We start from the raw sequence: 22,100 nt of genomic DNA on the forward strand, positions 1-22,100 counted from the left end.
ATGATTGTTGAGGTAGCCCAAGACTAACCTTATCTTAAAGGCAACAGATACGCGTCTATACAGACAAGAGATTACACAGAGATAGCGGCTAGCTGCATTCATCATCTATTCTTAGATAAAGAGACGGCAACTTATTATCCGAACATTTAAAAATGTGAAAATGGCCAATCCGTGACAGGACACGTTTTTGGACGTTGCTAAAATAATTTTGTTCTCTGTTTCATGTCAACTACGACGAGCTAACCTAACTGACGCTTGGAAAAGAGAGGAAAGACTCGCAGGTGATATAATTGGATCTACAAATAAAACCGAAAGACAGCAAGCTGGGCGCAAAGAAAAGGCCTCATATAAAATATTATTACTGAAGCTTGCTTGTACGGTTGAAGTACACGCTTTTCTGGTTAGTGTTATTTGTTATTCGGACATGGATTAATTGTGTTCATGTTAGATATAGGAAGAAGCTTGCTTGTACAGTTGGAGTATACGCTTTTGTGTATAGTGTTATTTGATATTTGGACATTGATTAATTGTGTTCATATTAGATATAGGAAGTGTTTTGATTGACCTGTCCCAGTTGCATTTATCTGCATGTGTACATTAAGAAAGTAGACACAGAAGTACTCTTGTGTGAACGGAGTTACAGATAGTGACAGTAGAAGGGAGTTCTATGTAAAGTGACAGTAGAACATTTATATGGTTTTAACTAGGGCAATGTTTAGGATGAGTCAAGCAGAGCAAAGCAGCACTCATCAGCCTTCAGCTATTAGCACTGATAATAATGAAGCAGTAAGTTGTAGGACCGATGGCTACAGATAGTGCAATAGAACGCCCTGTAGACACGGCTGGAGGTGTAACAGCAGGTACGCAGCAGGGATTAGATCCACTGGTAATTATGAAGAGACAGATGCAGATGATAACAGAGAGCATGAATACTTTGAAAACCGACATTAATACGAAATTAGCCTCCGTTACTGAAGGTCAGGAAAATCTGAAAACCGATATTAAAGCACAATTAGTGACAGTCACTCAAACTCAAGAAAAGATGAAATTAGTCCAGACTGAGATTAAGCAGCAGTTACAAGACAGTTTTTCCGAATTAGAGCAGCGGATAGAGGCGAAGACCAAAGAACTCAGAGATCAGGCCGAAGAGACGGAAAGAAAATTAACTTCACAAATAGAATTGGTGAAAGCACAATGTGAGGAATCTACTCACCACGTACGTGTCGAAATGAAGGAGTATGTGGCTATTAGGATAGATACTGTCCGCTCCCGGTAGCTGAGTGGTCAGCGCGACAGACTGTCAATCCAAAGGGCCCGGGTTCGATTCCCGGCTGGGTCGGAGATTTTCCCGCTCAGGGACTGGGTGTTGTGTTGTCCTAATCATCATCATTTCATCCCCATTGACCTGCAAGTCGCCGAAGTGGCGTCAAATCGAAAGACTTACACCAGGCGAACGGTCTATCCGACGGGAGGCTCTCGTCACACGACATTTTTTTCGACGCGCAGGTCGCCGAAGTGGCGTCAAATCGAAAGACCTGTACCAGGCGAACGGTCTACCCGACGGGAGGTCCTAGCCACACGACATTTAATTTCAATTCAAGATAGATACTGTACGGGAACAAGTGGAAATGGTTCCGCAATTAGTACAAAAGCAAGACGCCATGTCATGTACAATTGCGCAACTTCCTGAATTGACACGTACACAGACTAACCTAAAGGAAAGCATTGAACATCTGACAGAGCGTGAAGACGTTATAAACCACCAAATTAACGTATTAACGGGTAAATTATCCGAAATCACATTAGAAAACAAAAGGCTAATGTGTGAAAAAGTCACGGCATAATTATTCCGATGGGTGTGTAGAAATCTCGGAATTTTTAAGTGAATTTTGTGACGAGAAAAGACATAAATTCCGCGTGGTCTATAGAGGTCGGTGGCTAAAAACTGTGACTGCATTAGCTACCGAGTGACTTAATATTTTTCGAGCACCTCAATCAAAAACAATCGGTATTTTTGTGGCATTTACATTTTCGGGAAATGCAGCACCATAAACTTGCTAATGTGAGTGAAAGGGATAGTGAGTGACTGCGTTAAGACTAGCACGGGCTTGGCAGTGATACGTGTTGACCTAAGTTTCAGAATATATTAATCAAGGACAAAATTTCCAATCTTTCATTTCGTGTGAAAAGTTTCTCCCAAAACAAGGATTAGTGACTTTAATTGCAGCCTGGTTCACGTCGAAGTATAGTAGGCTTTGTTCGGCTTTCCTACTGATGATCCGCTGAGACAATGTTCACAGGTAGGTACAGGTACGTCGTAAAGGGACGGAAAGGAACCGCGCCTCCGCACGCTGTTCATATCTTTGTAAAAAACAAAGCTACAGACGAAGGTAATCATGCTGATCGATGTCCCCCTGACGGCTAAAGATCATTGCTTAAATTATTTTGTAATTTGCATGTGGACAAACAGTTATTTAGGGTGATCAAGATAAATGGGACACCTTATATAAGAAGGTGTAGGAATAGAAGTGATTGAGAACACCACTAATAAAGACGGCGGTTTGTACAGGGTGTTTCAAAAATGACCGGTATATTTGAAACGGCAATACAAACTAAACGAGCAGCGATAGAAATGCACCGTTTGTTGCAATATGCTTGGGACAACAGTACATTTTCAGGCAGACAAACTTTCGAAATTACAGTAGTTACAATTTTCAACAACAGATGGCGCTGCGGTCTGGGAAACTCTATAGTACGATATTTTCCACATATCCACCATGCGTAGCAATAATATGGCGTAGTCTCTGAATGAAATTACCCGAAACCTTTGACAACGTGTCTGGCGAAATGGCTTCACATGCAGATGAGATGTACTGCTTCAGCTGTTCAATTGTTTCTGGATTCTGGCAGTACACCTGGTCTTCCAAGTGTCCCCACAGAAAGAAGTCACAGGGGTTCATGTCTGGCGAATAGGGAGGCCAATCCACGCCGCCTCCTGTATGTTTCGGATAGCCCAAATCAATCACACGATCATCGAAATATTCATTCAGGAAATTAAAGACGTCGGTCGTGCGATGTGGCCGGGCACCATCTTGCATAAACCACGAGGTGTTCGCAGTGTCGTCTAAGGTAGTTTGTACTGCCACAAATTCACGAAGAATGTCCATATAGCGTGATGCAGTAATCGTTTCGGATCTGAAAAATGGGCCAATGATCCCTTTGGAAGAAATGGCGGCCCAGACCAGTACTTTTTGAGGATACAGGGACGATGGAACTGCAACATGGGGCTTTTCGTTTCCCCATATGGGCCAGTTCTGTTTATTGACGAAGCCGTCCAGGTAAAAATAAGCTTCTTCAGTAAACCAAATGCTGCCCACATGCATATCGCCGTCATCAATCCTGTGCACTATATCGTTAGCGAATGTCTCTCGTGCAGCAATGGTAGCGGCGCTGAGGGGTTGCCGCGTTTGAATTTTGTATGGATAGAGGTGTAAACTCTGGCGCATGAGACGATACGTGGACGTTGGCGTCATTTGGACCGCAGCTGCAACACGGCGAACGGAAACCCGACGCCGCTGTTGGATCACCTGCTGCACTAGCTGCGCGTTGCCCTCTGTGGTTGCCGTACGCGGTCGCCCTACCTTTCCAGCACGTTCATCCGTCACGTTCCCAGTCCGTTGAAATTTTTCAAACAGATCCTCTATTGTATCGCTTTTCGGTCCTTTGGTTACATTAAACCTCCGTTGAAAACTTCGTCTTGTTGCAACAACACTGTGTTCTAGGCAGTGGAATTCCAACACCAGAAAAATCCTCTGTTCTAGGGAATAAACCATGTTGTCTACAGCACACTTGCACATTGTGAACAGCACACGCTAACAGCAGAAAGACGACGTACAGAATGGCGCACCCTCAGACTTCGTTGTCTTCTGTATCTTTCACATCACTTGCAGCGCCATCTGTTGTTGAAAATTGTAACTACTGTAATTTCGAAAGTTTGTCCGCCTGAAAATGTAATGTTGTCCCAAGCATATTGCAACAAACGGTGTATTTCTATCGCTGCTCGTTTAGTTTTTAATGCCGTTTCAAATATACCGGTCATTTTTGAAACACCCTGTAGCTCAGTGTAGCCTGGCACCCGGCCATCACAAGCCTGATACGGGCGCGACGGACGAAGGACGAAAACGTCACTATATTTGGCGGGTCTTAAGAGAGCCAGCAGCTGCTTCTGGCGGGGAGTGAGCAACTATTTCAGACGGTTTGAATAATTCTTGGCTGAGTGTCTAAATACCTGAAAGTTCTCGATAGCACACGAAAAAATTAAGACCTCGTGGGTCCTGCACAGAGCCGAGAACTGGCGAAGATTGGCGGAGAAGCCGACCAGTGTGACGTCAAAAGTTCGTTGCAGAGCTCGTGTATCTCGTTGGCCCAGAATTGGGGAGAAAGCGAGCACGAGTGACGTCACAGCCATCAACGCGGCGTTATAACGGCGAGGCCACGTCAACACGGAAATCATTTACCACGTGACAATAGCCGAGAAACGTTCGGTGGACAGCTCGTGGGATTTTAAACACCTGGCGCGGCTGGAACCCGGGCAGGGTTTTGTTGAGCTATGACCTACTTGTGATCAGCAACTAAAGGAGTTACTGCAAATAAGGCAAAAGGGGCCGAACTTCCGATCCAGAAAATTTATACCTCCATCTAAATGGTGAAAGCAGCCACTATCAACTGCATATTGTACAAATACACGGGATACGAACAAATCGTTTGTAATACATGTAACGGCATAGTACGTGTAACGTCATAGTAGCCCTCTGCTCAGTATTTGATACATAAGGCGCGAGCAGCTTTCTTACCCATCGAGTAGCATCTCTCCCCTGTTCTTGACCCAGTAGTTGATGGTGTTGGGGAAGGCTTCCACATAGCACTCCAGCTGCACGTCGGTTCCCAGGGGGGCTCCAAGCAGCTGGTTCGGGACCTTCACCGAGGGAGCAACTGGAACAGAGGAAAACAACCAGTACCATTAAGCAGAGTGCACAAAACTACAGGCAGTCATATACAGGGATGTTGACCTATTCTTTTCTTCCATCAGTCTGATGAGGAATCCCTTGAATGGGAGGTTCCAAGTTCAATCTTTCGTAAGGCTGTCTGTCGTGGAGCTTACTGTGAAACTGGTTATCCGTTAAAATGTAGGTGCAGATAGCACGATAATATGTTTCACAAGTACTGTAAAAAGAAACATCGAGGGGCTGAATTCGACCGGTGGTTCCATATGGTATCAACTGCAATATCACACACTTTTCATGACCGATAGTTCTCTCTAAATGAGAATGATTTTTATACACAGACCAGCACAAGCAAGTTATTTTGATCAGCTGTTGACAAAAGCAATACCCATGCCACACTTGTAGTCCTCTTACGCCCGTTTTCCCACTCTTGCTTGCGGCGTTGCGGGTTTTGAGACTCCGTGTGCAGGCTACTAATTAGAAATTCACCTGCCTCAGAACGGCGTATGCCCGATGTCCCTTCACTCGGCAACGTAGATACTTAGAAAATGATGTAAAAGCAGCGTTGATAAAAAAACCCATCGAATATCTACAATTACTGAGGTTGCGCAACTCTAGTAATAAAAATAAAGTTCAGCAGAAAAACTGTCAATAAAAAATTTATCGGGCGGTAAGATAATGGATTGTCTCTGGAAAACAATGGCCGAAATTTCCACGCAGAAATGTTAATTTGTTTTTATAACCAAAGAAACAGTACTATTCAGTCCACGTTTAAACTATTGGTTATTTTAGTCAAGTTCACAATTCATTCACTCATTTCGCATGCACATCCGCCAGAAATCTGTCCAGATCAGACCCGAGATAAACAACGTTTCCAAAGTCATTAATTCCACCACTAACACGAGTTATTACATTCGGTCCTTCTGGTGGATTTCAAAAAAGAACTTACTCGCCAAAAATGGTCATTGGTTCAATACTGAAATATGTCTCGCGGATACTACGAAGGCACATATTTTCACACGCAAATATCATTCGAACAATACAGTTCTGTAACTTCCAAACTTCACAGAACTGTCAGCAACTACATCAGCGTTAGTCACGACACGTATGAAACACGAGGAACTCAATATTCCTTCATTTTACACATTATTTTGACTCGCACTAGTAACACGGCCGTCCGCGTTCAAAGATACCAAGCGACTCCCTTCTAGTGGCCTCAGTCCCAGTATAACTATCAGGTAATGAGCGGGAACCGTTTCAATTCTGATTGGCTGACCATACTCACTGCCAATCAGAATACTCGCTCATGATCAAATTTCTGCCAGAACTGGTTTGCACCAATTCTTATACACAGACGCATTTACGTCATTTGACATGCCAATATTAAAGTAATGTTCAATAAACGAAAACTAAAAGGCAATAAATCTGGAAATATCATCTAGATGCAGATAATACTCCAGCTGACCTTCTGGATGCTCTGTTACAATAGCAATCACACCTAGACATACGTTATCAGCAAAGTGGGTAAATTCCCTATGAACATTTTCCCACGACAGGATTGTGTAACTCTTGCAGGTTACTTAAGACGGTATACAGGGTGAGTCACCTAACATTACCGCTGGATATATTTCGTAAACCACATTAAATACTGACGAATCGATTCCACAGACCGAACGTGAGGAGAGGGGCTAGTGTAATTGGTTAGTACATATCATAAAAAAATGCACGCAAGTATGTTTTTTTAACACAAACCTACGTTTTTTTAAATGGAACCCCGTTAGTTTTGTTAGCACATCTGAACATATAAACAAATACGTAATCAGTGCCGTTTGTTGCATTGTAAAATGTTAGTTACATCCGGAGATATTGTAACCTAAAGTAGACGCTTGAGTACCACTCGTCCGCTGTTCGATCGTGTGTATCGGAGAGCACCGAATTACGTTGGGATCCAAAGGGAATGGTGATTCATCACCTGGCCAATTTATGCGTCCTCCACGTCCTATGAAACGCCCGTCCAACATCCTGTCAAGGGTCAGCCTAGTGTTAATTGCGGAATGTGCAGGTGCACCATCATGCTGATACCACATACGTCGACGCGTTTCCAGTGGGACATTTTCGAGCAACGTTGGCAGATCATTGTGTAGAAACGCGATGTATGTTGCAGTGCTCTCCGATACACACGATCGAACAGCGGAGGAGTGGTACTCAAGTGTCAACTTTAGGTTACAATATCTCCGGATGTAACTAACATTTTACAATGCAACAAACGGCACTGATTACGTATTTGTTTATATGTTCAGATGTGCTAACAAAACTAACGTGGTTCCATTAAAAAAAAACGTAGGTTTGTGTTAAAAAACATACTTCCGTTCATTTTTGTATGATTTGCATTAAACAATTACACTAGCCCCTCTCCTCACGTTCGGTCTGTGGAATCGATTCGTCAGTATTTGATGTGGTTTACTAAATATACCCAGCGGTAACGTTATGTGATTCACCCTGTATAATGCAACATTAAAATTTGACGAATGTCCCATGTACACTCTCTCATTCACTCACATATACTCCCACAACAATCTTAGACACCAGTAATAACCAGCCAAACTTGAGAGACATAAAGCAGATCATAACACCGATCACCTGCTACATGGATACCAGCCACCAATTAGTAGACTCAAATCTAGGAGGAGCTTCATGAGAACTACTACACCCCTCACCGGTCGGACTGGAGCAGCCAGACTATCTCAGTGGACAGCAAAATCTGACAGTAATGATTGGATGACTCCTTCTGAGACCCTTCCTCCTGGTGGAAATCAAGTCTGGACAGTGTGGAAGTCTCTAAATCGGCTCAGGAGTGGCGTCGGACGAACTAAGGACAATCTGTTTAAATGGGGCTTCATGAAGGAATCTTCCACCTTGTGTGACTGCGGAGAAGAACAGACAACCAAACATTTAATTAACTGTCCTAGATGTCCTGTATCATGTTCCACACAAGAGCTTGTTGATGTTTCAGACAATGCTGCTGCCGTTGCACAATTTTGGGCTAATACCGTTTAGTTTGTTCTTTTATGATTTGACCTGATTTGTTATATTGTATATATTGTAAATATTGTTGTAATGTTTTTGACTCGAAATAAATAAATAAATAATGTTTTCTGATTTTCATATTACGAAATCAAAAAATAATGAAAGGTTTAATATGAAAATCTCAATTAATTTATTCTGCACACTGAGAGTTCTGTTCATGTTTTAGATAATACCAAAGGATAAACTATTGTATTTCCTAAGTGAATTTAGTTTCGTAAGTGTTGGGTTTTGAGTTTTTAAGCAATTTTTTCTATCTCTGAAACAAAGATAGTTATAAAGCTGAAATTTGGATACAATCTTCTCCTCAATGGCAAAAGGTAGTGTACCGATTTCAAAAGTGATTGAATAATATTTAACATCATTTATTTATGTTCCTATAGGTGGTGAATGAACGATCGCTAAGAAGTAACAGAGGAGCCGTTCTCACGCTACCGTGGAAGCAGGTGTACATGACTCAATGACTAAGACACAAGTTCCGGTTTCTTCAACTGCCTCCGGCTGCAATACTGCGAGTTGTATAGCAACGAATGTTACCGAGAATTAACTCGCGACGTCACATACTGTCTGTGAGGTAAGTTTTCGTTACTGCCCCTGAAAATCACATACACGAGTAGGGGTAGAACACCTTCTACTTCTAGCCGCACAGTAAATAACTCTCCAGCCACTTTACCATTCAGATTACCAGTTGGCATAATTGTTCACGAGTGCGTTAAGGCATTGATGTAAGTTGATCTTGATACAACTCACTTATTACATCTAATTTACTGGGTGCCTTCCAAATGCATTTCCTCTTACGATACCGAAATATCCCAATTGAAAAGAAATTCCTTACTGAACCATGCGATAATTGTGTTTTTGTCATCTACAAACCGTCGGGTCGATTCCGCAATTTATTGTGCACGTAAAGTTGACGCTTTGTATGAAATTTCGTTAACTTCCTTCGTCAAATTATGTAGCACTTTTTCACGTTATTCAACAATTCACTGCTTCTGTTGAAATATATGATGCGTGCAGTTTGATGTGCATAACGTAGTAGGTCATTGTCATGAAGATCCTGTAAATTGTATTTAGAATCCTTCAAAAGCGCAAACGCCTCTTTTGGAACGATTTCCTCTTGTCCTACTTTGAAAATCCGTAGTTTTTATTATGCACTAAACGGTCACATTGGTGCGAAATTATATGAAATCTGATCACAGTTGTTTTTTACAATGCTGCGGATGATCTTATATATTCGTAATTATGTTTAATACCCGTTCTTTGGACTACGTTTCACTGTCCGACAAGGACGATGGACTATATGGTTGGATACCTGTCTCAGTGTAAACCGGTTTCGGTCTATAATGACCATCAGATCTCCAGCAAAAATTGGGAAAAAACATAAATACACTCGCAGATTGTCTAAAGCTAAGAAACAATAAATAGACCATAATGAAAAGTATTGGGGACAAATTTATGCATTTGTGTGCTTTAAGGAAGAAGAGGCATACCTGTTTTATAGTAAGTACTAATATACTGCACCCACAGTGGCATCGTGAAATGTTAAATGCAGAATCAGTCGCAGCGTCGTCAAATATATATAAATAACATCATATGCACGAGTCAGTAGCAGTTCCGTTCAAAACAAGCTGCAGTAGCCACAAGATGTTTATGTTGTAAGTTCACCAGTTGCCGCTAATGTCAGCATACACTGGTTTTCAATAATTAATTGAATAGCGTAAAATAAAGGACACAGTAGTTGAAGTCTGTAATGAGCTTATAACGTATAAAAGGCATTACAGTAATAAAAAAACAATGAAATAGAACACGACAAAAGTAAGATAGTTAAGAAGAGGAAGGGTTAAGAGAGAGTAGTTGACATATACTCTAGTGCCAATATTGTAGATAATGGCATAAGTAATAATGATCTTTGATAGTGCAAAGGATAATGTTCAAGAGGGCCCTGTCGATCCGGCGTAATAAACCACGAAGTAATGAATAGGGATTTCTACAGCTGCGAGATTAAACAAGAATCACAATTAACTCAGTTTATTACACTGAAACGGACATTGAGTCATCTGAAAAACATACACGATATCAAACAGTTATCTTAGCAAATCTTGGTGAAGGATTTGGGGGTCAAAATCTTATAACGGCGTCTCACTATAAAATAACAACATTCGTGATGTCAAAACTTACCGTGACTGCGGAAACGTTAGTTTTAATGGACGTGTGTTTGCATCTGTGGTCAGAATTGAAAGCATATTGATAGTAAAATTTTACAAGCATGTCTCAGCAGAACTAATTTGACTGTCCCCACTACTTGTCTCGTTATCACAGGTAGGCCTCATCATTTTGATCCGCAGATGGAGGCTGAAGTAGCAGCAAAATCAGTCATCGGTTTCGCGCCAATAGCTTGCGTCAGTGGCGAAGTTCAACTCAATCCGAGATATTTGTAAGTCCTCCAGTACATTTCCTCGAAGAGGCATCTGGATGATAAGCTCATGAGATACCGAGATGAAGTATGGCGGAGGGGCAAGCGCACATTGACGAAGAACAGCAGTGGCTGAGAAGTGATTTTGTTTCGTCCGCTTCCGAAATGGAAGATTCTGGTTTTCGGGTTTTCGTTCTTTACGTCAATGTGATTGGCTAAGCTATGGATATTTCGAGTGCCAACCGGCAAAAAACTGCGCTAAGAGAATCTGGTTCCCTGAGTGATTCTGATTTCATGCGGTTAACTAGTTAAATATTTCCTATCTTTTGGTGCTGAAAGACTGCATCATGCTCTGTCTTTCTCTGTCATTTGCAATGACCAGTGCGGTGTGATCTCGACAGCTCAGCCGTTTACCTGTTTGTGACACGTAATTTATTTATGTTATCCAGTCCTAGCAGCTATTACATTTTGTTATACGTTCGGTTTTTGCAGCGCCTAGGCCCGGCGGCGTCTCACGCCTTCAAAGGTGTCCTGACTACAGGTTATCACTCCATCTTATCTCCTGCAGGCAGAGTATTTTGAGGACTGCAACGTTCTCTACGTTTTATTCATAAAAGCGTCTAACCAGATGTCGCCAAAAACGGCATCTCTCTTCCTTCTGTCTTCAAGCTGTAAGACAGATTCTGCTGGTAGCCCTACACTGTTGGAAATGGTATTTATATCGTGTCTTCTGTGACCGGCGCCCAACGCCCTTTCTTCATACAAAGGCAGTAGTGTTGACCTGTGCAGTTCCCAGCTAGTACTTTTCGGGATCTCTCATGGGGAAATGTGTTCCTCACTGTGGAACTACATGACCTGGTGCCCATTCACTCGTTTGCAGCCCAACGTAATATGTTTCCAAAATTGCCTCTTATTTAGATGAACCATGCAGTTACGTATAGTAATGTAGACTAATTTCATTACTTACTTGCAATCTCTTGTATTGATGTACGTCTCATTAATCTCTCGAGATTAGTTATTAGGTTTTTTCTTTTCCTTTATTGAATTTCAATTCCCCCCGAAGGGGGCGGGCTGGCAGCAGCTTAGGATGCCGCTCTTCAGCCTACAGATTTTCTGACAAAGAGCAGGAGAATAAATAATAATAAAAAACAGGCGATAAAATCGGGGACTTAGTGAGGAACAAGGTGAAAAGAAAACGGGGAACTTAAAACAAACAACAGAGGGATGATGAAGCGAATAAAAATACATGCGGAACAGACAGGGAAAACAATAGACAATTAAAAAACACGGCGACAGTCTGGATTCTGTTCGCAAAGGATATAAAATTCACACCCAGCGACAGCATGGTTTCTGTTCGCAACACGTGAAAGACAAACAACGCTGAATAGTCACTAGAACACTGCACGAGAAAGTCGGCAAATGTGACACCACAGTCGAGAGCAGGTGGGGGGAAACTGGACAGAAGATGGGAAAACAAAAAAGGGGGGAAAGGAGAGTAAAAGCGAAGGGGGGGGAACCGGGAAAGGAGCTGATGGAGGATGAGGACCCATAAGAGGGGTGGGGGGCAGACGCGACAGGGAGGGGGGTAGGCAGAGGAGGGGAATACAAAAGGACTGGGGGGGAGAAGGGAGGTAGGGAGAGGTGTAGTAGGGAGGAAACAGGACGGAAGGGGGGGGGAAGAGGGAGCCCAGGGAAAGGACAGAGGAAAGGAGGGGGAGGGAGGATCATAGTTGATAGGAAGGATAAATGGAGGGAGAGAGGGCATCATCCGGGAGGGGGAATTGACGGAAGCCACCTTGGGAAAGGAGATGGAGGGTGTAGAGATGGAGGGTAGGGGGGACACAACGGTGAAGACGTGGCAGGGGGCGAGGATGGGAGAGGAGAGGAGCAACCAGGGGGTGAGGGGGTTCAAGACGGCGGGAGGTGTAGAGGATGCGGATATGTTCGAGGAATAGGAAGTTATTAGGCTACGATTACTCTTTTTTAACTGTGGTTTTATACTAGCTGTGCGCCAGGTTTGGGAAAAACGGTCGCGTAACACACGGGCGTAAATGATAGTAATATCATAAGTACCCATTAGAAGGCTTTCGAAATGTACAGGGTGGTCCATTGATAGTGACCGGGCCAAATATCTCACGAAATAAGCATCAAACGAAAAAACTACAAAGAACCAAACTCGTCTAGCTTCAAGGGGGAAACCAGATGGCGCTACGGCTGTCCCGCTATATGACGCTACCATAGGTCAAACGGATATCAACTGCGTTTTTTCAAATAGGAACCCCTATTTTTTATTTATACTCGTGTAGTACGTAAAGGAATATGAATGTTTTAGTTGGACTACTTTTGCACTTCCTGATAGATGGCGCTGTAGTAGTCACAAACGTATAAGTACATGGTATCACGTAACATTCCGCCAGTGCCACGGTATTTACTTGCTGATACATTACCCGTGTTAAAATGGACCGTTTACCAATTGCGGAAAACGTCTATATCGTGTTGATGTATGGATATTGTGCTGCTTGGTATCCTTGACGACATCATCCAAGTGTCCGGACCGTTCGTTGGATAGTTACGTTACTTAAGGAAACAGGAAATGTTCAGCCACATGTGAAAAGTCAAACACGACCTGCAACAAATGATGATGCCCAAGTAGGTGTTTTAGCTGCTATCGCGGCTAATCCGCAAATCAGTAGCAGACAAATTGCGAGAGAATCGGGAATCTCAGAAACTTCGGTGTTGAGAATGCTACATCAACATCGATTGCACCCGTACCATATTTCTATGCACCAGGAATTGTATGGCAACGACTTTGAACGTCGTGTACAGTTCTGCCACTGGGCACAACAGAAATTACGGGACGATGACAGATTTTTTGTACGCGTTCTGTTTAGCGAGGAAGCATCATTCACCAACAGCGGTAACGTAAACCATCATAACATGCACTATAGGGCAACGGAAAGTCGACGATGGCAGCGACAAGTGGAACATCAGGGACCTTGGAGGGTTAATGTATGGTGCGATATAATGGGTGGAAGGATAATTGGCCCCCATTTTATCGATGGCAATCTAAATGGTGCAATATATGCTGATTTTCTACGTAATGTACTACCGACGTTACTACAAGATGTTTCACTGCATGACAGAATGGCGATGTACTTTCAACATGATGGATTTCCGGCACATAGTTCGCGTGCGGTTGAAGCGGTATTGAATAGCATATTTCATGTCAGGTGGATTGGTCGTCGAGGCACCATACCATGGCCCGCACGTTCACCGGATCTGACGTCCCCGGATTTCTTTCTGTGGGGAAAGTCGAGGGATATTTGCTATCGTGATCCACCGACAGCGCCTGACAACATGCGTCAGCGCATATCCATGTGCGGACATTACGGAAGGCGAACTACTCGCTGTTGAGAGGAATGTCGTTACACGTATTGCCAAATGCATTGAGGTTGACGGACATAATCTTGAGCATTTATTGCATTAATGTGGTATTTACGAGTAATCACGCTGTAACAGCATGTGTTCTCAGAAATGATAAGTTGACAAAGGTACATGTATCACATTGGAACAACCGAAATAAAATGTTCAAACGTACCTACGTTCCGTATTTTAATTAAAAAAACCTACCTGTTACGAACTGTTCGTCTAAAATTGTGAGCCAAATGTTTGAGACCATTACAGCGCCATCTATCACAAAGCGAAAAACATGGTCCAACTAAAACATTTATATTTCTTTATTTACTACACGAATATCTAATGAAAATGGAGGTTTCTATTTAAAAAAAAAACGCAGTTGATATCCGTTTGACCTATGGCAGCGCCATCTAGCCGGCCAACCATAGAGCCATCTGGTTTCCCCCTTCAAGCTAGACGAGTTCCGTTCTTTGTAGTTTTTTCGTTTGACGCTTATTTCTTGACATATTTGGCCGGGTCACTATCAATGTACCACCCTGTAGATGAAGTTGTTGTAGCTCCAGAAAGTTATTGAGAAATCAGATATATACAGACAATAAACAAGTGGTGCAGGGACTGGTAGCTAACTTTCAGTGTAAAAAATTAGTGTAAAATCTGTCACCTAAACAAGATACCTTTTGCCTTCATGTGTTATGTATGCTAGCTACTTCGTGCAACAGCGGCCCACTACTCTGAAGAACCTACGGTGTTTCCCTGGAGTCACTACTCCCGATCTCCTACGTGAAACAGCAGCAGTAAAAGAGAAGACCATGCCAACAGCGCCAAAGGCTTCATTACGATTGAAGTCGGGAAACCGTTTACTTAAGAGGACCACACCCTGCCTATCTAATCCATATTAATTTAGGCAAGTATTGGACCCATTTCTGAAAAACTATTTGATGCAGGACCTTAATATTTTTACTGCATGTTAAATGTTGCTAATAGAGTCAACTGTACTAAAATCTACTTTATCCATTTTATAGTTTTTAATAAATACTTTTTTAAATTTATTAACAAACAATATTAAGTCTTTTCCGCAGAAAATATTTTTTGTGGATTTCCTAATGGGGGAATATTAATGAATGTAGTACCAGAGGTGGCTTTTTATGTTACGCAGAGTCTCTGAAAATTTCATTCATTTATCTATGGTAGTTTCTGATATAATGGGGCATATGTACTGGAAATTTTAGTTTGCGGGAAATTGACTTTAAAGATATAACTTTTGAAATTTCTTACTTACAGTTAATTAAAACTGTCCTGCTGCATATGATGGCCCTTCTTTGGCCTCTAGCAGTTCCTCCAGCACCATTTTCACATTCCTGGTTGCATGTCTTGCTTTCTTGGCCATATTAGATGCAGACCTGTCTGCATCGGCTACCCCCATTTTATCGCAATGTTGCAGCCCAGTGATCATATTTTCACCAGGATAAATTCTCAGCTTTTTCAGTACCCAATATTACCACAATTGAATTTAATAAAACCACATGAACTCCTAATTTCATGGTATGCATGCCTACAAATACAGTTTTGGGAAGGCGGTTCCAAATTACGCTGTTGAAACATTCATTTGGGTTCTGTTTCTGTCCATGTAGACATTTTCTTAGAAGGTCAGGATGAGCAAAGTCTCTGAAACTAGGTTTAATTGCTGTAATAACAGCAACAGGAAGTGAATGCTGGTGAGAATAAGATTCTCCAGTTGCCTGAGCCCTATTGTATTTGCACCACGAATTTTCTCCTGATGGACACAATCCATGACGTGGCTTATCATCAGTAGAGGACTTATGGAAGAATACGGCCCAAACATTGCCTCTCTTCATTGCCTCCAGATTTTCCTTATTTCTCCTAATTGCCTGCCCATAGTATACCTGCAAGTTTTCTATAACAACTACTCGCAATCACACTTGAACAAAACTAACCGCTTGTTTGCAAGCGTGATGTTTGCAAACAGCAGAAACAAAATAATACCGATAGCCAACACACTCAGCAGTAAAAAGAAATTCCTAACGTGCAATCTAGGGGATATAGAGATCTAAAATATGTGCAGAAAAGTGGGTGACAGAAAAGTGGGCGTGGCTCATAAACACACGTGGTAGGAAAATGCTCTTTAAATGCTCGAAAAAAAATTTTTTTCAGCAAAATCCTTTTCAGAGTACTCATATAAAAACTTAAACTATCGAAATATGATGAAAACCGAAAATCGATTTTTTTCGACCTGAACCACAGTGTGGTCCCCTTAAGACAACTAAGAAACTGACTGCGTCAGAATTTCAGTCGAGCAAGTCTGTTGAAATCCAGCATCTGCAAATATGTACGGCACTTGGACTACCACATGACGACACACAAGCGTGGACTACCTTTAAGTCACTCCGCCGATGTCGTTCTGGTGTCCCAGAGAACAGAACTGACCTCTCGAGACAGAGTCTCAGTGACAAGCCTTGGCAATGTGCCGTATAATGCTTGCTTCCGACTGGGAAAAAAAATTAACCGTTGTAATCAACTGTATCTGTCGTATTTACAATGACGACTTACTCAAACTTTTCACAATGTGCAACAATATTACAAAAATAAGCAGATTGTTTTTCTTTACGTCATCATGATTGGTGCACCTTAATATTGCTCAGATATTAGATTTACCTAATGCACTAAGGTTAACTATGTTCCCAGAATGAGAATTTCACTCTGCAGCGGAGTGTGCGCTGCTATGAAACTTCCTGGCAGATTAAAACTGTGTGCACTTGCCCGCGAAAGGCAAAAGTCCCGAGTTCGAGTCTCGGTACGGCACACAGTTTTAATCTGCCAGGAAGTTACATTAACTATGTTGTTTATCTGTTTGTGATTTCTGCTATGTTTTTTTTATTAATGCATTAAAGTGACCTAGATCTTCAACACCCCCTGTGCTCCATATATCACTGTTCTCAAATAGCAAACATGAAAGGCAAAAAGGCGCATTGTGAACGTCGCATCTATAGATCTAACTCTTTTCATACCCTTACATTGCCTCGTATACTCACTTTCTTTACAACTATCTATAGCCTAATCATTTAGCAAGGGTATTAATTTTATTGAATGGGTTGAAATCATTTCTAGAGTTCGCAAAATTTTTATCTTGCTTCGAAAGCAGTGTATTACATATACAGCAAGGAAAGCTAATTATAGTTGAAGATGAGAAGTGTATTTTTGTCGACAAGCGTCCATATACATTAGGTTCTTTCTGCGAGACGTGAGGTATCTGGTGTGTCTGTCTATGTTTCCAACTTAGCTTTTGAACTGTGCGCGTGGAGTTCGAAATGGTACGTTAAGTGGCAACAGAAGGCATCTCTGTGCCTTCCGTTTCAAAACAGAGCTAGATGTTTCCTGAATAAAAATTTGTGTATACAGCCGACAGAGTGATGCCACCTTAGTCTGACGCAATATTCAATTCGGGAATATTTGTTGACAGTGGTGGCAAACTGGAAAGCACAATCATTGGTGAATGAATAAGGCACCTGCCGCGTCACAAGTATCCACAGGCAATTTCTGCACAAAATATCGATTTATTTTTTTCATTTCCTATCGTCAATAAAGGTCATTGCATTTCGCTTTGTCCTTAGTTAGGTTTAAGTAGTTCTAAGTCCTAGGGGACTGATGGCCATAGGTGTTAAGTCCCATAGTAATAAGAGCCATTTTTTTAAGTGTACGTTTCTTCTTTTTTACATCGTTTACTGAACAGAGCACCCACCCTCATGCAAAACACAAAAAACCTAAATTGAAAACTTTTTCATAACAACAGTGAAAGAGTATCTGACCTTATTTTGGAGAAATGTGTCTTACAACGGTAAGTGAAATAGTAAGTACTTAAGTAGAATATCAATGGTTAATGATGCAAATGATTCTTGGGTAGCAAACATTAGACAAATATTTAAATTTCTAAACCATTTTGTTGATGCGGATTTAATCTCATAAAACAATTGACGCTTACTGAATAGTTGGTTTCAGAAGCTGTGCAATTCTTGTGCTTCACCTTTTTCTGTGTCAAGGAAATCAGTAAGTTAGTGCATTATGCTACTTTTATTGTTCGTAATTATTTTAATATTATACATGAAAGGCCAACTCTTTTGTTAGACCAAAATTTAACAGTTCTCAAGGCCACTCTGTGAGAATAACATGCAGTTCACATCCAAGACTGAAAATATCTCTGAAAAAGCTAAACATTTTTGCCCCTACACCAAAGTACACATCTGTGTTAGACTTCATCCACCAATGTCTAAAACAATTAATGATGCCAAAATTGAATATGCCAGAAGCAGATTAAGTGGTATTCTGTTAGGTTTAAGTAGGATCAAGTTGATTTCAAGAGACATAATCTACGCTCTTTCTGGATGCTATAAAATTTTTAAGTCCAACAAAGTACACTCTACTCAGTAGGCAGTTGAGTGGGTGTGCAATTAGTATCCTAGTTGTAGGAAGGACGTCTTGTACTAAATTCATCTGTTATAATTAGCAACATATAAGTGCAGTGATATTTTATTGCTACATTGGAATCTATTTATATTTCGCATACTGGCTTTTCATACCGCCGATAATTGTAAGATTTAAAATATGGAGAACTTTAGCACGATCGATACAAACGTGACATAAACGTGACAGCTACAAAAATGGATGCAATACACTACATTTCAGATTAATGTCTTTGACACAGCACATCAGTCTGATCAGAATTGATCAGTGTGCTTCTCCAGTAAGAAACAAAAGTGACGTAGTCAATAGAGTAAGAGATAGAACGCAAGATTGTCGTGAATAAAACTTGGGAAGATAAAGTGCGAGATTATCGAGTACAATGCTAATAGGGAAGTAAATGTACGGGACATATCTCCCTTAATGACTATCATGTCCTGGCAAACCCCGAGTGCTTTGCTGTTGTAACATTAGGTACATTGCAGTAAAGATTACTTTCCTGCTTTCGATTTGCTGTGTGTCTGCTGATCGATCAGCAAACACTTCCGACAGCCATAACAACTCATTGTTCAAAACACTGCTGCACGCGAAACGAATGAGATATTTATCTCAACGGTCCAAGAATCCTGATTTTGAAATGCCGTAGCCATAGCGGCTAACATATAAACACAAAAATAAATTGTGATACGTGACAAGTCGCACTGGAAGAGATACATTATGAAAAGCTGTTACTTGTGCGTTATTATGCTTCCTAAAATTTTTAGCACTAAATGCCATTATAGAGTAACATCTTGTTGGGCTGATAATGCCTATTTCTTTATTTAGTACATGACCTGTGACGTCTCAAAAGATATTAAAAATCAGTTAAATTGTTACCGAATGCATGTTAACCATTTACATTAAACTCTTATATTTATAACGAAATGAATTTGAAGGTCGTTGTTCACTTTCTGTGTTCCCCCCTCCCCCGCCCCCCACCGTCTCACTCTCTCTCTCTCTCTCTCTCTCTCTCTCTCTCTCTCTCTCTCACACACACACACACACACACACACATACACACACACACAAACACACAAACACCTGCATTCAAATGTGCACGCTCGCACGAATATTATCCATTCAGTTCATAGAGCAGGGATTGCAAAAAAAAAATTGTTCAAATGGCTCTGAGCACTATGGGACTTAACTGCTGAGGTCATCAGTCCCCTAGAACTTAGTACTACTTAAACCTAACTAACCTAAGGACATTACACACATCCATACCCGAGGCAGGATTCGAACCTGCGACCGTAGCGGTCGCGCGGTTGCGGACTGTAGCGCCAAGAACCACTCGGCCACAAAGGCCGGCCAGGGATTGCAAAGACATGTCACACTGTACTGAAAATAATGGTATTTGATAAATCGAATCACAGAAAAATTCATTATCTACTAGTTGCAATTTCGTTCAAATGAGCTTTTTTTTGACACCACATTTTCATTCGTAGTTACCAAAAGAGGGTAAGGTAAAGGTATTAAAAATCTTTAAATGTCATGTAGAAACCAACTGTGATCCGCAGTACCGAATGTCTTGTTTCTCTGCCTCGTGATGACTGGGTGTTGTGTGCTGTCCTTAGGTTCGTTAGGTTTAAGTAGTTCTAAGTTCTAGGGGACTGATGACAATAGATGTTAAGTCCCATAGTGCTCAGATCCATTTTTGAACCGAATGTCATGACAATTAAATTCATTTTGCAATCTATTTGAAGGACAACACCTACCTTTGTATTCGTTTCCATCATATTATTTTCGACTATGTAAGAAAGTTACACATTCTTATAAGCTAAACGTTTGTTGATACTGTGTTACCTCGTCATTTAATTGTATCGCTATTTACGTTCCATTAGGGTTGCAACAAGAAGTTCTGAATGCCACTGCCGCAGTTTTGACATTGTGGTACCCTTGTATTAAGCACAGTACGTGGTTTTCTTTGCACAAGAGAATAGCGTTACTTCCATCACCTAAAGCTGACGGGCTAGTCGATCTTGCCACATTCTGGATAACGATGTGAGTTTGCATTATTCCTCATCTTATTCTAAAATATTAGACTTCGCTAAAGTCCGTGAAAATAATGTGCGTGAAAGTAAAGCACTGAAACTACAATTATTTCTTTAGCCAGGACACATTTAAATGTCCAAGCACCAGAAGTAGACATAAAATAATTAAGTGTATTCCTTGAAAACTGAGTACTTGATACAGGGTGAGGCAGTTAGGACTGGCAATCGCAGGTATACGAAGAATTTGTCTTACAGTCAATTATAGTTGATAATACGGCAAAGAGATACTTTATGTTAATTGCTGCCGAATTATTACTCCAACTTCGTTTTTTTTTCTTTAATGGGACTAGATAAACGTCCGTCTGTATCACTGGAATGAACCTTCGGAGATGACTTTAATGACACAATATGTAAGGAAGTCGATCAAACACAAACAAGGTAACAGTATCGCAAACCACTGTCCTTCCGTCAGGAGACCAGGATCAACCAACGTCTGCACTGCTGTACCAGCTGTAAGCAAACACTTAACCATTCACGTGTTTACCTGTATGGTTGAACCCCATCAGTCTATGTAGTGCTGTTGTAGCGGTGAGACAGCCAGCTCGTAGAGCTGTGCAGACGTTCACGGCAGTCGTAGGAGTCGATAGGTTGGTGCATAAGTTCGAAGCGATTTTGTTTTGCGTGTTGCTATTGCGGTTGCTATGGGTTTATTTATCGATTGTAATTTTTTATTTGTAGGTCACTGTTGCTGTTTGAGTTTACATAATGTCATTTGGAGATAGTGAGTGTGGATGCTAGAAAATGGAGTACCAAAGTAGAAATCGGAGCATTTCTTCTGTTTGAGTTCAATAGACGAGTCACATCAGTGGAGGCAGCCTGAAATGTGTGTGCCGTGTATAGGGATAATGCTGTTACAGAGAGCACTGAAATCAAATGCTTTGGACATTGGTGACTTTGATGACTCTCCACATTCATGAAGACCTTCGTGGTTTGATGAAGATCGTTTACAAGCATTAATCCTCAATAATTCATGGCAGTGCGGTCGAGAACTGGCGAATGTGGTTAACTGTCATCATTCCACCCTTTTGCGAAATTTGCATGCAATGGGGTAGGCTCAACTACCAGGTGTGTGGGTACCGCATGCGCTGAACCAAAGTCACAAATATCAGTGGCTGGCCGTTTGTGCACCTCTGCTTGCTCGCGATCAACTAGCTCGTGAACATCACCGACCAATCATATCCTGTGACCCTGTGTCATTACTGGTGACGAGATATGGAGTCTTTATGCTAACATTAGGAAAAGAAACTAATCGCTGAGCCAAAGCAAAGCAGCAACTCTCCGTACAAAAACCTGCGCGAGTCTACAAAAGGTAATGTTGTATATCTGATGGAACAGAGACGCAGCGGCATACAAGTAATTGCTTCCCCGAATAGTTCATAAATAAGACCAGGAAGACTGCGTAAAGTGATGTTACTGCGCGATAGGGCTCGTCTGCTCTCTGCTACACTGGCAAGAAAGTCTTCAGGAGTTGGGATGAGAAGTCACTCCGCATCCATCTTATTGACCTTTGCTCATATTTTCCGGTATGCATCGAATAAGCATCAAGATAACTCCTTTCCCAATGAGAATAAGCTCCGAACATGGCTCGTCGAGTTCATCACCTCAAAACGACCTGGTTTT

General features: G+C 41.5%; 1 protein-coding gene across 1 annotated transcript in view; it reads right to left on the reverse strand.

Moving 5' to 3' along the window:
• LOC126092414 (lachesin-like) overlaps window positions 1–22,100 on the reverse strand; it is a 348,672-nt gene that overhangs the window by 87,956 nt on the left and 238,616 nt on the right. The window contains exon 6 of the mRNA XM_049908001.1: window positions 4,854–4,992. Within this exon, the coding sequence (XP_049763958.1) occupies window positions 4,854–4,992 (139 nt within the window). The remainder of the gene's footprint in view (window positions 1–4,853; window positions 4,993–22,100) is intronic.

This window comes from Schistocerca cancellata, chromosome 7, assembly GCF_023864275.1.
Source record: "Schistocerca cancellata isolate TAMUIC-IGC-003103 chromosome 7, iqSchCanc2.1, whole genome shotgun sequence".
Lineage (NCBI taxonomy): Eukaryota > Metazoa > Arthropoda > Insecta > Orthoptera > Acrididae > Schistocerca > Schistocerca cancellata.